The sequence below is a fragment of the Myxine glutinosa genome, chromosome 2 (genome assembly GCF_964187855.1).
Source record: "Myxine glutinosa chromosome 2, kmMyxGlut1.1, whole genome shotgun sequence".
Taxonomy (NCBI): Eukaryota; Metazoa; Chordata; class Myxini; order Myxiniformes; family Myxinidae; genus Myxine; species Myxine glutinosa.
Window position 1 is genome coordinate 252,430,965 of NC_136262.1, and position 16,394 is coordinate 252,447,358.

Genomic DNA, 16,394 nt, shown 5'->3' on the forward strand with positions numbered 1-16,394 from the left:
GAAATCTCATTTCCTTTCACAAAGCCCGAAACAAGTGTGTGTCCACCCTCAGGAGAGCCTGAAAACAATATCTCTCCACTCTCAAGACAGAACTCTCAAACCTGTCTCCCTCTTCCAAATCCTGGTGGCGTCTGGTCAAATCCGTTTCCGGTGTTTGTTCCCCCTCCATCCCCTCCCTTACCTCAGACGGCTACACAGCTGACTCTGCACGTGAAAAAGCTGAATGCCTCAACTCTGTGTTTGCCTCTAAATCTTGTGTCCCAAACCCATCCCTCTCTGTACCCACCATACCCACTACCCAGTCATACCCAGCTGCTCCTGTACTCTGTGTCCTTTCCTCCTGACAAGGAGGAAAAGTTTCTGTCAACACTCGACTCTGATTCTGCAACTGGACCTGACGGCATCAGCCCACGGGTCCTAAAATCCTGCTCTGCTGCTCTTTCACTCCCTCTCTCTGTTCTCTTCAACCTCTCTTCTGGTCAAGGTCATCCGCCATCAGCTTGGAAATCAGCCAACATCACCGCTTTGCACAAAAAAGGTGCAAAAACAGATCCTTGCAACGACAGACCAATCAGCCTTCTCCCAATTATCAGCAAAGTCATGGAATCCATCATTGCTTTGGATATTGAATCTTTCCGCTTCTCAAATGGCTTGATCTCTGATCATAAATTTGGTTTCAGACCAGGTCACTCTACTCTGGACATGCTGCTTCTGCTGTCTCATCCATGGATGGAGGTCCTCAATGCCAAACAGGAAATTAGAGCTGTCTCCCTTGACATATCACGTGCCTTCGATACGGTCTGGCACCGCGCCCTGTTCACCAAACTCTCCTCCTATGGTATCCATGGAAATCTCCACGCATGGCTGGCGGACTTCCTCTCCAGTCGTAGTCAAATTGTGGCCCTGAATGGTTTTCTCTCATCCCCCCTTCCTGTTCAGGCTGGAGTTCCCCAAGGCAGTGTTCTGGGCCCTGTGCTTTATCTGGTCTTCATCAATGATCTCTCTGACTCTCTTGAAAATCCTCTCTATCTCTTTGCTGATGACTCCACTCTCTGCCGCTCTATTCCTCATTCCTCAGATCAGCAGTCTGCAGCCTCCTCACTCTCTGCAGATCTGGATAAAATCAGACTGGTCAAACAAGTGGAATATATCTTTCAATCCTGACAAATCTCACACTCTTACTATGTCTATCCGAAAAGACCGACTGGACAACCCTCCCATCCACTTTCTGAATAATCCTCTCCAAGAAGTTCTGTCACTCAAGCTTTTGGGTCTCACTATCTGCCATGATCTTTCCTGGGAAAACCACATCTCCAATCTGGCCTCCAAAGCCAGTCGCCGACTGGTCATCCTCTGTCGTGCGAAGTCCTTCCTTGGCACACTTGAGCTCCTCACCACATAAAAGGCTTTCATCCGCAGCTCAATGGAATACTGTTCTCCCCTCTGGGCCAGTGCTCCTGCCTCACACCTAGCTCAGCTTCACGCTGTTGAAACCAAAGCTTTCAGAATCATTGGAATCTCCCGCGATGAAGCTAACTCCGAGGGCCTTTCACTTGCTCACCACAGGCAGGTTGGTGGTCTTTCCGTCTTCTACAGACTCCTCTCCCCTCCGAGACTCCTCCTCACCCCTCCCCTCCTAAACTCTTCCCTTGCCTTCCCTTGCTCCCCCAGCTCTCTCTGGGCTCTGTCCCGCAAATATTCCTACAGGTCGCACAAGATCTGCCTGCAACCCTCTTATGGTTAAACTGACAAAATCAAGACTCTCTGCTCACCTTCACTCCTTCATTCCTCTTTTCTCACACCTCTGGAACAAACTCCCTCACTCTCTTCAATCCCTCTCCTCCCTCCAGGTCTTTACAACAGCTGTTCACCACAATCTCTTATCTTCCCCCATCCAAAACCTTGATCTTTCTACCCCTGCTAATTTCACCCCAAGTTCTTTTTTTTTTGAAATACCAACTTCCTTCCTGGAAGTCCTTGCAGTGTCCTTGTATTTTATACTTCTCCCACCCCTCCCCACCCACCCCTTCACACGCCTCCTCCCCCCAAGCCCTCTCCCTCCCACAGATCTTCCGATGTCCCTGCTCTCAAATGTTGTGTTTGTGTGCTTCCCCTTCTCTCCCCATCTTGTCTGCCGCTCCCCTTATTGTATGCGTTGTGTGTCTGTTTGATTTTTTGTGTGATAAATGTTAGCTCTTTCACGAGCCTCGATCCTGTATACAAAAAAAAAAAGAACTAAAATAAACTGATGATGGAGACAAGCTGTCTGAAAATGGCTCGAGCGCCACCACTAGATGTTGACAGGTGTGTGTCCCACGACTAATTGTCATTCAATCAGGGTGCTAATTCTTCCGAGATGTCTATCCTGGGTTCGAATCTGACCAGAGATAAACTGTCATCCTGGTGTTTCGCAAGGAAGGCCTATACTCCATCAATGTGTGTGCCGTCCCTCGGATTGATGTTTAACTGAGTGTCCCGTCTGTTCGTATTAGGTTGGTGGACGTTAGATCCCATGGTATCCTTTGCGAAGAGTAACCGAGTTATCGCCGGCATCCTGGCCAAATTACAAATCCCTGCCCAAAACCTGCCGAGGGAATGGCATCAGCAGCATAGCCACGCCTTCAGCCAATGATGCTACCTCACGAAGAAGAAAAATAAAAAAAAAGGAACAGAAAAACCCCCCAAAAAAATAAATAATAAAATGAAAAAAGAAAGAGAAAAAAAAAGGAAAAGAAGAAAAAGAAAAGAAGAAAAAGAAAAAAAAAAGGAGAAAAGAAGAAGAAGAAGAAAAAGAAGATTTATAATAATAAGAAAAATAAACATAAGACGAAGAAGAAGAAAAATAAGCAGAAGAAAAAGAATCAGAAGAAGAAGAAGTATATGAAGAGGAAGAATAATTATATTAATAATAATAATAATAATAAAAATAGTAATGATAAATTAACAAGACCATTTTTCAAAATATTGGTTGCAGTAAATCTTTGAAAATGATTTGAAACATTAAAATATTTTGTAATGATTTAGGACCAGGACGGGTTCGCAGCGCCCCCTGTTCATTAAAGTGAGGGATTGGTTTCATACGCAACAAGTGTACCTTTAGTAATCCTCGTAGTGCGACATCTAAACTTGTTCAATAACAAACAAACAGAAGGCGACCGTTCAATTCAACAGGGAAGAATGACAAAAATAGCACACATGAAGCTCACATGCAAACGACCTCATTCCCACTTCCGGGTTTTCCACTTCCGGCTTCTGGGTTTGCATTAATTAATTAATCCTCCTGAAGGAAATGCCTCGTCTCCTGCGCATTGAGCTTGTAAAGAGAAAAATATTTATTCGGATGTGTTAAAAAATTGTTGCGCAACGATGCGTTCAAGATTGTAAAACTGCGGCAGAATGATTTCCCTGTTTGATAAAATATTTAAAATAAACATGATGTGTGTATTTATTATTCCAAATTACTTTGTGCTAAAAATCCTGAGGTAAGAAGATATATATATGTATATATATTTATATTTTGAGCGGTGTATTTACACATTACTTTGAGCGGTGTATATCCATACGGACAATTCACCCCGTCTGTTTGAGTTGAAATCTTAATTGAGTGTTTATACAAAATATGAATATACACCAAATCACTTCTATTTATCACAAGTAAGATGAAATTTTAAAATGTGTTTTTTTTTCCACAAGAGTTTTATCGTTGCCGTCGCTACCGAAACAGCGTTGTTTCGTTTCACGTGTATGGATAAGGGCGCTTCGACCCAAACTATTTCTATACCTGGCGCAAAGTTCCATGCAGTTTGGTGAAAATAGAGCAAGCAGCTGAGAAAGGTAAGCATATCGGGGAGGGTCGATCAATTGGTAAGTGTTGAGAGTCGGTTCGTGCTCGACGGGCTGCGCATTAAAATAGCCAACACTGGCAGACAGGACACCCAGCTTTATCGTCCATCTGATGGACGGCACAGACACTGGTGTCCCGTCTTGCATGCAAAACACCAAGGTGATGGTTTATAGCTTAGTCAAGATTCGAACCCAGGCTAGACAGCTCATCGGTGATAGGTGAGGGTGCATACCTGTACTCTAAGCTGTCCTACTCGACATTCAACATTATATTTACATTGTTTTGAACATAAAATATCTCAATGTGTCTTAAAAACGAATATAACAGTGTATGTCAGTATGTTGGCTTAATCCCATGTGACTTGACGGACAGTGGAACAACATGTGGTCAAACAAGGGGTGAAGAAACCGAAGGAGGAGAGAGAAGAGGGAATAAAACATAGCAACCTACACATATATATGGGGGGAGGAAGGGGAAGGTCAATGAGGGTGGATAACATTCCAGGTGAGGATTGAGGGTAGAGAACATTCTAGGTGAGGATTGAGGATGACCTGAGGTTGTCGTGCTATGTCACCTTCAAGCCCTGGAAGGAAGAGTGGGATTGAACAGACTGAGGAAGTTGGTTCCTCAAACCCCAGAAAAGAGGAACAAATGAGTGGTGGTTGGCAGCAAACCTGGTTAGAGATTTCACGTTAATCCTAAGAGTGGGTTCGTACATAGAAGAACAAAAATGTGACAAAATCCGGTAACGGGCCGATTGAGAAAAGCGCATTTGGAGCACTCTAAAAAGATTAACAGCGGCATTGGGAAACACACATTTAATTCCCTGTTAGAAAATGAACTCGACACCTCTTATCCATGTCACCTTCCCCACGGTTATATCAGAACGAGCTGATTTGTCACATGGTCACGGATTGCTTAACCCCAATATTGGGTCGTTCAAAAATTACGTAACTATTTTTTGTTTGAGTAATTTGCTTAACATAACGCTTGATTACGTAAAGAAACGTATCGCTTGATTACCGTGCGTTCTGATGGGCTTGATTAAACCTTACAATTATTCCACGTATGATTAGATTTTTTTTGGGGGGGGGGGGGTCCTTCATCGTGAATAACACTCGACCCAAACAAAACCAATGGAAATCTGATGTAACCGACCCAGGCAGTGTATAAATCAGCAGAGGCCTGCAGGCCGAATGTGTTAGGCCCACCAGAAAACCAAGATGGCGGCCATATCATTTTGTCTCGGTGCTATGGTGGGTGGAGTCAAGCAATAAATGTGGGTATGGTCCGACAGCTGTCCGAGCAATGGGTGCACATTTCAAAAATCGCCCTCAACAACAACAGAAACATCAACACGGAGTTCTTGCAGATCTGCGATTATGCTGCAGGTAAAATTGAAATATTAAGTTAATTGGGTGTGGATATGGCACAGGTTTTATGGGCCAATTGGTTCCTATGCTGAAGTTAATTGTTCATCCTTCTGCAATACAGGTAAACAATGTCCTTGTACTTATGCACATACATTTATGCAGTCCTCTTATCCACCTACATGTGCCACTCTATAAGACACTACCTGCCTTGCCCTGCACTTAAATGCATTTTGAGTACCTGTATCCTTCTTGTCATATATGTACAACATTGTACCAATGCAGTTTTAAGCTCACGTGGAACAAAGTTCCGGGTAGCTTATGCGATGGCGCGTAGTCCGTCCGTCCGTCAGTCCGAAAACACTTGCAACTTTGAAACCGCTGAAGGGATTGTGACCAAATTTGGCACAAATTATACTTGTTGTGTTGTGACTAAAGTTTGTTCACGGCGTTAAAAAAAATCGAGGTCTAAGGGGGTCGACCGGGGGTCAAAGTGGATCCACATTTGACCCACAAAATAGGAATTTACTTTCTTCTCTGAAACTACACACAATATTTCAATGAAACATTACCACAACCTTCACCACCAGGCTGTAACAAAGGTTTTTCATGGCATTAAGAAAAATCTGCCCCTCTGGATGTGTATGGGGGGGGGGGTTGCCCCCCAAAATAGGTATTTGCTTTCTTTTCAGAAACTACACATGCTATTCCGATGAAACCTGACCACAACCTGCATCACCAGGGATGTACCAAAGTTTGTTCACGGCATTTTTTAAAATCGGGCCCTGAGGGGGTCTACTGGGGGGGCGGGGGGAGGGTTGCTCCCCCCCACCCCCCCGGAGTTCCCCCCTACCCCCCAAAATAGGTATTTTGTTGTTTGTTTGTTTGAAGTGTTATGATTACATATAGTATGATTGTACATGCTGCCCTGTTTTCTAAGAATGATTGAAATTGGTTAAAATGCCATGATACGGTTTTGAATACCTTTAGTCAGTGTAGTATACTGCTTTATTCTACCAGGTGAGCACCCAGGGGTATTGTCCCTATGTTTATGAATTAATCTTTGTTTCTTCCTGCCTCTACTGCTGTTGTTGTTGCTGTAATCATAACATAGTGTGCCATTTGATCTGGAACTTTTCACCTAGGCATTCATGTCTGCCCTGCGAGAGCAACTTGCGTTGAGGGAACGGCAAAGAGTCACACAGATACAACGACAAAATGAGCAGCAACAGTTGAAGCAATGGGTTGCCAACAATGAAGCGCGAGCTTCCATTCTAGCCTGGGAGAAACATTCCGAAGATCGTTGGACGATGCGTCGACAACACGAGCGGGAGGAGAATCAACGTCGAGAGGAAGCACTCATCAGGGCAAGACTTCGCAACACCCTTTCCCCTCGCACCTTGATCATGCACCACTCCATGCTTGCACCTTGAAATACCTGTAATCAGTCACAGTAATATACCTGGCCCAGTTTTACCTGACTTGTTTGCTTTTTATTTCTGTTATACGGTTATGTTTGTAGCCATTTTTATTGTGGCCTTGTGGTGGGTTTTGGCCTGAACAGCTATGCTGATGTACCACAATCATAAGCCTAGGAGGCAATTGCGAGAATCATTTGAGAGGAATCCACGGACATTTCTTTGCCTGTTAATGCAGCCTCAACGAGTATAATATTTTAAGGTCTATGGGTACATGTTGGAAGCAGAGTAAAGAAGAGCGCCGGTGCTTGGAGCAACAGAGGGAGCAAGAGGAGCAGGCTGCTCATGAGAAGGAGCAAATGAAGATGGATGAGCTTCGTGATAAGAAAATAAGACAGCGCATCCGTGAGTCCAGGTACTTCACAATCCCATGGGGGAAGTTGTGCACAGATGAACTTTCCAAACAATGTCTGTCTCCATTGTGAAGAGTAACCTTTATCAGAATTTAAGACAGAACTGTTGCGAGCATGCAGATGAAAGGACTCCCCCCAATTACGATGAACCTTTAAGAGGAATTTGGTGGAGATAACCACAGCTTCATCCACGTTTTATATGTAAATAGCAGGGGTACCTGGCGTTGCCCGGTGCCGTTCTAATATTGTTGATGTTTTGAAGAAATCAAATTTTTTTCTATTGTTTTTGTGAGGACCTAAAACGCTTCTCTACACCCATTTAGGAATGGGTTCGGGGATCATTTAATATTATCTCTCACATACATAGCTACAAAAGCTGCTTAAGCATGATGGAGCGATGACAAAAAACAATCCGACTTTTTATTTTTCAAATTTGTTTTGCCAAAACCACGCCCGGTACTCACTGATGCACCAATGAAAGTTTGACGAAGATCCGTTCGGCCATCTCTGAGAACAATGGTGACACACGGACAGACAGACAGACAAATATCTATCTTATAGTTTTGGTTGTCACATCTTGCCAATATGGCTTTTGACACCTTAACTCTTCAGTGAAGTAGACGGCCAAAATAAGCAAATAGATGAATAATTTTGCTTCAAGCTTGCAGAGGCACAAGCTCTGCTGGAGTACTTGTATCCTCCAATGGTGCTACAGAAATGCTTTTGGCTGCAGATGGACATTGATCGACTTCCTGCCTTATGTACATTCCTTTCTTTTTTTTCTTTTTTCTTTTTTAATGAAACTGCTTAATGCAGGACAGACAGCTTAGAGGTACGTACACTTGCGTTTAAGCTGCTTAATCTGGGTCTGAATTCCGACTCAGCTCTAAACTGTCATCCTAGTGTTTCATCGGCAAGATGATTCATCGATGCATCTGCTGTTCCGCGGATAGATGTTAAACTGGATGTCCCATCTGTCCCATCACACCCTGGCCTCATCTCCCCTCCCTCAACATCTTCAGCATATGCCAGATACACCCCCTTTTGTCCTACCTCTTTTCCCTACTCTTCCCACTCCTCCCACATTCTCTTTATCTCCTTTCTCTATCCTAAGCACAACCCCATTCTCTCCTTTTTCTCTTCCTTCTCTTCAACTAAGTTTTTTTTTACGCATCCGCCGACAAAGTTGCCGGAGGCATGATGTTTTTTGGCCTGTCCATCCGAGCGCCCTCCGTCCATCACAGGTTTTTGTTCCTGTGATAACTTAACGGCTCAAGGGATGCAAGTCAAACGTGGTAAACGTATGTAAGACAATGCAAATATTAACTACTTAAATTTTGGAGTCAAGAGGTCAAAGGTTAAAGGTCATGCCAGGCAAAAATGTGATACTTGGGAACGGTTGATGGGATTTAAATCAAACTTGGTATAAGTATGTATGATGATGCAATAATGTGGGTGGAGGAATATCGGTCGATGTCACCACGTCGAAGAGTGTCGTTCTAGTTTCACTTTAATTTACCCAAACTTTCTCCCACCGTCTCTGTGCAAGAAATATACATATGACTTTTTACTTACAGTATAAATGCATGAATAATTGCCTTTATGCTTCCCCATACAACTTGTAGTACAGAGCTCAGGGAGCTGGAGGCAAAGCTGAAAGAAGCCTTTACCACACGGGAGAGAGCAGCACAGATTGCTGAGAAGAAATCCAACTTGTTGGAGTGTGTGGTGAGAGACATTCCATTCCGCACGCTTTGATTGTGTGATGGGAAAAAAATGGCGACGACACTTCTTATAGGCTCGGATACCTTGCAGAGCGTAGGTGCACGCGACAGCAGTGAATCTCTATGTGGCTAGAAACCAATCCAGAGCAGGTTGCCACTCTGTGTCAGGTGCTGTATCTCAGGACAGATATTTGCAATTTGACCAAGGTACTCACAAACATTGACCTAATCTTTTTTTAAAGGCAGCATGGGGTCTCGAATGTCCACCAGCAAATGTATGCAAACATGGTATCCAACTTAACATCTTTCCAAGGGATGGCATACTCATATTGATGGAATGCTCTGCCTGCAAAGCACCAGGATGAAAGTTTATAGTCGTCAATGAATTAAACACAGAATAGACAGTCAAAAGAGGTTTATGATACGTACTTTCCTTTTATACCAGACTTGGTGGTGTAATGGTTCGAGCATCCGCTCTGAGCTTGGGATTGGGGTCAAACCCCAGCCGAGTCATACCAAAGACTTAAGAAATGGTAGGTGCTGCTTCCTTGCTTGGTGTTCAACATTTTGAAAGGATAGAGCATGGCCAATCCCCATAGCTTGGGGAGGAGGACATTCCTCTTGAGGAAATGCTGTGCTGAGGACGGTGAGAAAAGCAGCGCCATTGTGATGTAGCTGGTATCCAGAGTATCCCGGGAAGTGACGGAATTTCCCCCAAGCTCAATGGCTGTGATTGTCTCGTCAGTATGTCCATGTGGGTGTGAGTGGCAGCTCCGTCACAAGACTTAGACCTTGGATTACAAAACACAAGGAGCTGATGATACCTTAGTTCCCTCGCTTGTTGGGAGGTATGAAGAATATAACTGTGTAATATGAAAGCAAAATCTTGAACGGTTTTTGACAAATCGTGTAAATAAAAGTACATGGACAGATGATCGGTCAGCTGGTCGAACGGACAGAGCTCATTTTAATGCCCTCCCCCGTCCCTGACCTTGTCGTAGGGGCGGGGGACAAAAAGACACAAGTTGGATGGGGAAGTTGGATAGGAAGTCTAATATTGAAGGCACTTGAGAAATGGTTTTCAGCTTTTTTTTTTTTTTTTTTTTTTTTTTTTTTTTTCAGCAAACCAATATATTTGAATTCCTAGAATTAACTTGAAAATATCTGTGACCGTAAGATATTACAAAAAAAATTGGACAAAATTTTTTTTTTTCCCAAAGGCATTGATGTTCTCAAACATGTTCTGTTGGATTTATCTTGCACTAGCACCTGACGATCACATTGTGTGCGGTCGTGCATTTAGAAAAAAGACGTGGAGACTGCTCAACTCATGAAAGCTGAGAATAAACATGAGAAGGAGCTCAACCAACGTCAGCGAGAAGAACAAGAACAAGAAATGCTGCGTTACCACCAGGAGCTTGACAAACAACTGATGGAAAAACAACGACAGCAAGAGCTCGCCTATGAAGAATTATTGGAGGAGAAGAAAAAGGTTGATGATATTCTGCAACGCATTCGTGAGGAGGAGCAGAGGTAAAGCCTCGCTGTAGCATCAATATGCAAAGTCAACAGTTTGTTCATTTAAAGTGCTTGAAAAAATTTAAAACCTCAAATTACATATGGCATATGTGTGTATATACAGTGCATTCAGAAAGTATTCAGACCCCTTCACTTTTTTCACATTTTGTTATGTTGCAGCCTTATGCTGAAATCGTTTAAATTCATTTTTTCCCTCATCAATCTACACTCAATACCCCATAATGACAAAGAGAAAACAGGATTTTAGAAAGTTTTGCAAATTTATTAAAAAGAAAAAACTGAAATATCACATTGACATAAGTATTCATACCCTTTGCTGTGACATTTTGCATTATGTCTTTCATTTATGTCTCTTTACATTCCCATGTCTTTCCACACACTTATGATCTGCCCCTTTTCAAAAATCAGATTCTCTCTTTCTTTTTTCTATCAATGCAGCTTTTCTATCAATACAGCTCTTTTATTTAAGGTCTGGCCTCGATGAGGACTATATAGTCCGTGGCTGGAGCTTTAACATAAAAAAGTAGTTTGACTTTGCAAGGGTTTTTGTTTTCCTAAAGCTCTTTTTTCCTGATGTTATTTTGATGTAATAATAAGTTAAAATTGCTTGTCGAGGCTTTTAAAGTTTTAAATTTCAGAAAAGTGAAACAATTTACTCATGGGGACTTAGATTGTGGCAATGTTCTCATGGGCACTATTTGTGAACTTTCAGCAGAAAAGTGAATTATTTTTTCTGACATTTGGAAAGAACTCATGGAAATAATTTTTTTGATAGTTTGACAGTCATATTCTTTGCTGTCAAATTTTCCATTGAAAGAATTGACAACAAATGAGCACTTTGGTTAAAAAGTGGCTTAACTGAGTAGTGCAAAATGAATAAACAGGGATTTGGACTTCTTTAAACAGAATACACAAAAACTTCATTAATATTTCACACTATTGAAGAGTAAAGACATTTCTACTTTCTGTAAATACTTAAATGAATGTATAGTATTTAAATATTTTAAAATACTATATTTTGGTAATAAATTTTGGGTTGTTGGTATTAGTCCCCTCGACATATCACGTGCCTTCGATACGGTCTGGCACCCTGCTCTGCTCACCAAACTCTCCTCCTTTGGTATCCATGGAAATCTCCACGCATGGCTGGCGGACCTCCTCTCTCGTCGTAGTCAACGTGTGGCCCTGAATGGGTTTCTCTCATCTCCTCCTGTTCAGGCTGGACTTCCCCAAGGCAGTGTTCTGGGTCCTGTGCTTTTTCTGGTCTTCATCAATGATCTCTCTGACTCTCTTGAAAATCCTCTCTATCTCTTTGCTGATGACTCCACTCTCTGCCGCTCCATTCCTCATCCCTCAGATCGGCAGTCTGCAGCCTCCTCACTCTCTGCAGACCTGGACAAAATCACAGACTGGGCAAACAAGTGGAACATGTCTTTCAATCCTGACAAATCTCACACTCTTACGATGTCTCTCCGAAAAGACCGACTGGACAACCCTCCCATCTACTTTCTGAACAATCCTCTCCAAGAAGTTCTGTCACTCAAGCTTTTGGGTCTCACTATCTGCCATGATCTTTCCTGGGAAAACCACATTTCCAAGCTGGCCTCCAAAGCCAGTCGCCGACTGGGCATCCTCCGTCGTGCGAAGTCCTTCCTTGGCACACCTGAGCTCCTCACCACATACAAGGCTTTCATCCGCAGCTCAATGGAATACTGCTCTCCCCTCTGGGCTGGTGCTCCTGCCTCACACCTAGCTCGTCTTCACGCTGTTGAAACCAAAGCGTTCAGAATCATTGGAATCTCCCGCGATGACGCTATCTCCGTGGGCCTTTCACTTACTCACCGCAGGCAGGTTGGTGGTCTTTCCGTCTTCTACCGTCTCCTCTCCGGCCTTGCTCCCCCAGCTCTCTCTGGGCTCTGTCCCCCAAATATTCCTGCAGGTCGCACAAGATCTGCCTGCAACCCTCTTATGGTTAAACTGCCAAAATCAAGACTCTCTGCTCACCTTCACTCCTTCATTCCTGTTTTCTCCCACCTCTGGAACAAACTCCCTCACTCTCTTCAATCCCACTCCTCCCTCCAGGTCTTTAAAACGGCTGTTCACCACCATCTCTTATCTTCCCCAATCCAAAACCTTGATCTTTTCTACCCCCGCTAATTTCACCCCAAATCCACTTTTTTGAGGTGACTTTTGTCTTCTTTCCTGGAAGTCCTTGGTGTCCTTGCGTTTTATACCTATCCTGCCTCCCCCCCAAGCCCTCTGCCTCCCACACATCTCCCGATGTCCCTGCCCTCAAATGTTGTGTTTGTGTGCTTCCTCCCCTTCTCTCCCCATCTTGTCGACCGCTCCCATTTTTATATACTTTGTTTACTTGTTTGTTTGATTTGTTTGTTTGATAAATGTTAGCTCTTTCACGAGCCTCGACTCTGTATACAAACAAAAAAAAATAAAAAATAAAAATTGAAATATCGTATAAATTGTACAATATTTAAATAGTTTTTGGGTTGTGACAACCCAAATATTTTGGCATAATTTTTGGGGAGTAAGTTATGTCAGTTTCTGTTGTTTTTGTAAAATGTATAATGAAAAATCTCTGCTATTGCTCCTTGAGGTGTATGCAACAACACTATGTCCGTTATTTACCAAACATATCTGGATGCATCACTTGTTGCCATGTTAAATTTTTTGCCAAAGCACTGCATTATTGTACCATAACTGTTCAAAGGGAAATGTGTTGGAAAATTGTTTGGGGAACATCAATATGCATGTTAGCATGTTTGTGCATGTATATGCATGACCCTGAGAGCACAGTTGAAACGTTGGGCCTTGCGTATACCTGTGTTTGCCGATAGAGAAGTGCAGCGACGGCTCGAGCAGCAGATTAAGATTCAGCAGGAAATCGAAGAGTTCAAGAAGGAGCGAGAGCACTGGAAGCAGCAAGAGAACCTTTGTGCCGAGGAGGAGAATCAAAGAATGCACGACTCTGCGAAGCTGCAGCAAACCCGCGAGCAGGACAATTATGCAATAGCACGCAAGCAGCTGGATGTAAAGGAAGCACTGCAGAAACAGGTGCAGGAAATTATGACTGGTGATTTATCAGGCTGACGAATAGCCACAGAAAGTTTCCCCTAAGAGTTTTTGTGACGAGTAAGGTTGCCAGACATGTTGGGCCTGATAACTGGCCTTGTTGAGCTCTATGTGGTTGTACCTGCAATAATAAATTTTTATTTTATTCCTTTCCACAGTAGGAAAAGCTCATAGAGGAACTTTACACATGAGGACAAAAACATTAGATGACATTAGTGTACTTTAAAATGAGGCTGGCAAGATGGAAAAGAGGTATGCACACCTGCTTCTTAAGCTGTCTAGTCTGGGTTTTAATCTCAGCCCAGCTATAAATTGTCATCCCGATGTTTCACAGACAGGGTGGTTTATCGATGTGTGGTGTCGTCCATTGGATGGATGTTAAACGGGCATCCCATGTGCCAGCATTAGTCGGTGGAAGTTAAAGTTCCCATGGTGCCTTCTGCACAGAGTTGGCGAGCTATCGCTGGAACCATGAACGAATTCCACATTCCAGCCCTAACCATAGGCGAACGTCAGGCCTGGACAGCCAGTTCGTGAAAGACTTGGGCCAAGCTTCCCCCCCCGACCAACCGCATAAGAGCATGGGAATTATTGTAGCCATTACAGAAGAAGAAGAAGTGTACTTTAAAATGAATGACAAGGCCTTTATTAGACAATGAACAAGCATTCATAGAACACTCGATGGGATCTGGATCTGGGATCCCAGCATCACAAACCTCAGATGGGAGTACCAAATAGGCCAATTTGTTTCGCATTAATATCCAATGTACAAAATAACACAAAATTCAAATTTAAGTCTTCCCTTTTTGTCCAGCACAAAGGGGCGACCATTAATGCTATCCAAAGATTCGCCTGATTTCATCTAATAACTACAAGTCATTCACCAAATGGAAAGTAAATGCTGTGAAAGCTTCTGGGGGGCAAGGAATATGCGAGGTGCTTTTCTTTTGTCTTTCCCCAAGATAAAGCTTGGACAGAAATGAGAAATTTTAACAGCGCATTGACACACAATGGCTTGCTCTATTGCAAGGCATGAAGGACACCTTTACTGTAAGTTACGGAATGTACGCAGATGGGACAACCAGTGTAACGTCCCCTCTGAAAGGATGGCATACTTGATCATTCAACTCCGATCATGCAGTTCACCAGGATGATTTATCTGCAATTGGATCATATTCCATGAGGAATTAATCAATCTTAGGAATCTACTATTAAGCTTTCATTTTGGTCCCATTCACCTATGTACCACCTACCTGATTGTTCACCTGCTTTAGAGGTAGCACCTAACTGATGGTTCAGGTTCCTAATTGTATTGACAATTGTATATTAATAATACTTAAATACATCAAATACGTTACTTATGATGTAAACCAAAAAACTTTATGCATGCTTACCATATTATTGTGCACTTGCCAATCTTACCTGATGTTCACGTCCATGTATGGTTGAGTAGCAGGCAGAGCAGATGCAACAAGAGGAGAAGGCACGGGAAGAGCTGCAGCGGATTCGTGATGAGCTTTACTTGGAGAAGAAGGAGTTTCAGATACGGGAAAAAGAGAGGGTAAGTACTGTGTGTATCTGCACAACCACCGTGAGAATAATAACAACCACAAATTAGTCTGCAGTCATAATGTTTAAAATGAAGGGAACAATATTGCATCCGATCCACAGCAAGCTGCTGAGCAGCAGCAGACGATGCGTCTGGAGCTCCAGGAAAACTACCGGAGAGGTCTGGAGCAGAAACAGGAGCAGCGCGCAAAGGAAGAAAGTGAGGAGCAACTGATTCGTGAGCAAATGCTTACGCAGTTAGCGGAGGCTGAGCGTCTCGAGCAGATGAGTGCGCAGCGCCGGCGCATGCGACAACTTGAACATATGCGAGCCGTTGAGCGTCTCATAGAAGAGCGACGTGAGACCATTGCAGCAGAGCGGGTAAGCTTGGCACGGTCAACTGATGGCAAATTCAAGTCGCTTACATCCATAAATACCGGTTTTTAAATGTAATTTCCCTATCTAAAGGATGCCGTTTAAACAGGTAGATGCCACCTAGTGGATTTTTCAACATTTTTTGTGAAGGGCCCTGTCCATGCTCACTAGCAAATGCTGTGACTGAAGTCCTCATTTCTCATACATTAGCAAGTGCCTGCACAGGATTCTAAACGGAGGAGGGATGGAGTAGGCAAAAAATGCAAATGCCGTCTTTGGTCATTGAGCCAGCAAGCTGGGAGCAACATTTCACATTTATTGCCACATCTGATTCAATTTAAATGCTCTAATGGGGGTGAGGTGCTCAATTTGAAACCGTTTGTTCGATATATGTAGCTTTTTGATGCTGAGCTGGGTCCATAATAAACACTTGCATTGGTGTCAAAGCCAGTGACCAATTGCAGATTAATGGTGGGATTAAACAAATGTCACACAGGATTACATTATTGCCAAAAGGCACATACATAAATTAAACTGTTGTTTTTTTTTGTTGTTTCTTTGTATACAAGATCGAGGCTCGTGTAAGAGCTAGCACATTAAACACACATTAGCACATAAAACGCAAAAAGCATAAACGGACACAAAAAACAATAAAGGGAGGGGGAGACAAGATGGGGAGAGAGAGAGGGAAGCACACAAGTACAACAGTAGAGAACAGGGACATCGGGAGATGTGGAAGGCAGAGGGCTGGGGGGGTGGGGGGAGGGGGGGGGGAGCGAAGCGGTACACGGTATAAAACAAATTCACACTACTACGAATTTCAGGAATGAAGTCGGCGATTGAAAGAGGTGGATTTGGAGTGTATTAATGGGGGTAGAAAAGATCAAGGTTTTGGATGGGGGAAGATAAGAGATGGTGGTGAACAGCTGTTTTAAAGACCTGGAGGGAGGAGTGGGATTGAAGAGAATGTGTGAGTTTGTTCCAGAGGCAGGAAAAAGAGGAATTAAAGAGTGAAGGTGAGCAGAGTGTCTTGATTTTGGCAGTTTAACCAGAAGAGGGTTGCTGGCAGTTCTTGT

At 43.3% G+C, this 16,394-nt stretch overlaps 1 protein-coding gene across 2 annotated transcripts in view; it reads left to right on the plus strand.

The window, feature by feature from the left end:
* The window catches only part of LOC137420668 (meiosis-specific nuclear structural protein 1), an 87,800-nt gene that overhangs the window by 43,790 nt on the left and 27,616 nt on the right, over positions 1–16,394 (plus strand). Inside the window, exons 1-8 of one of the 2 annotated variants that reach the window (XM_068105920.2) lie at positions 3,663–3,834; positions 6,360–6,581; positions 6,920–7,047; positions 8,671–8,773; positions 10,073–10,302; positions 13,161–13,377; positions 14,849–14,956; positions 15,067–15,324. In XM_068105920.2, the coding sequence (XP_067962021.2) occupies positions 6,366–6,581; positions 6,920–7,047; positions 8,671–8,773; positions 10,073–10,302; positions 13,161–13,377; positions 14,849–14,956; positions 15,067–15,324 (1,260 nt within the window). In that variant the 5' untranslated portion in view covers positions 3,663–3,834; positions 6,360–6,365. Of the gene's footprint in view, positions 1–3,662; positions 3,835–6,359; positions 6,582–6,919; positions 7,048–8,670; positions 8,774–10,072; positions 10,303–13,160; positions 13,378–14,848; positions 14,957–15,066; positions 15,325–16,394 lie in introns of those variants that run through there. The other variant, XM_068105918.2, reaches the window with a different exon arrangement.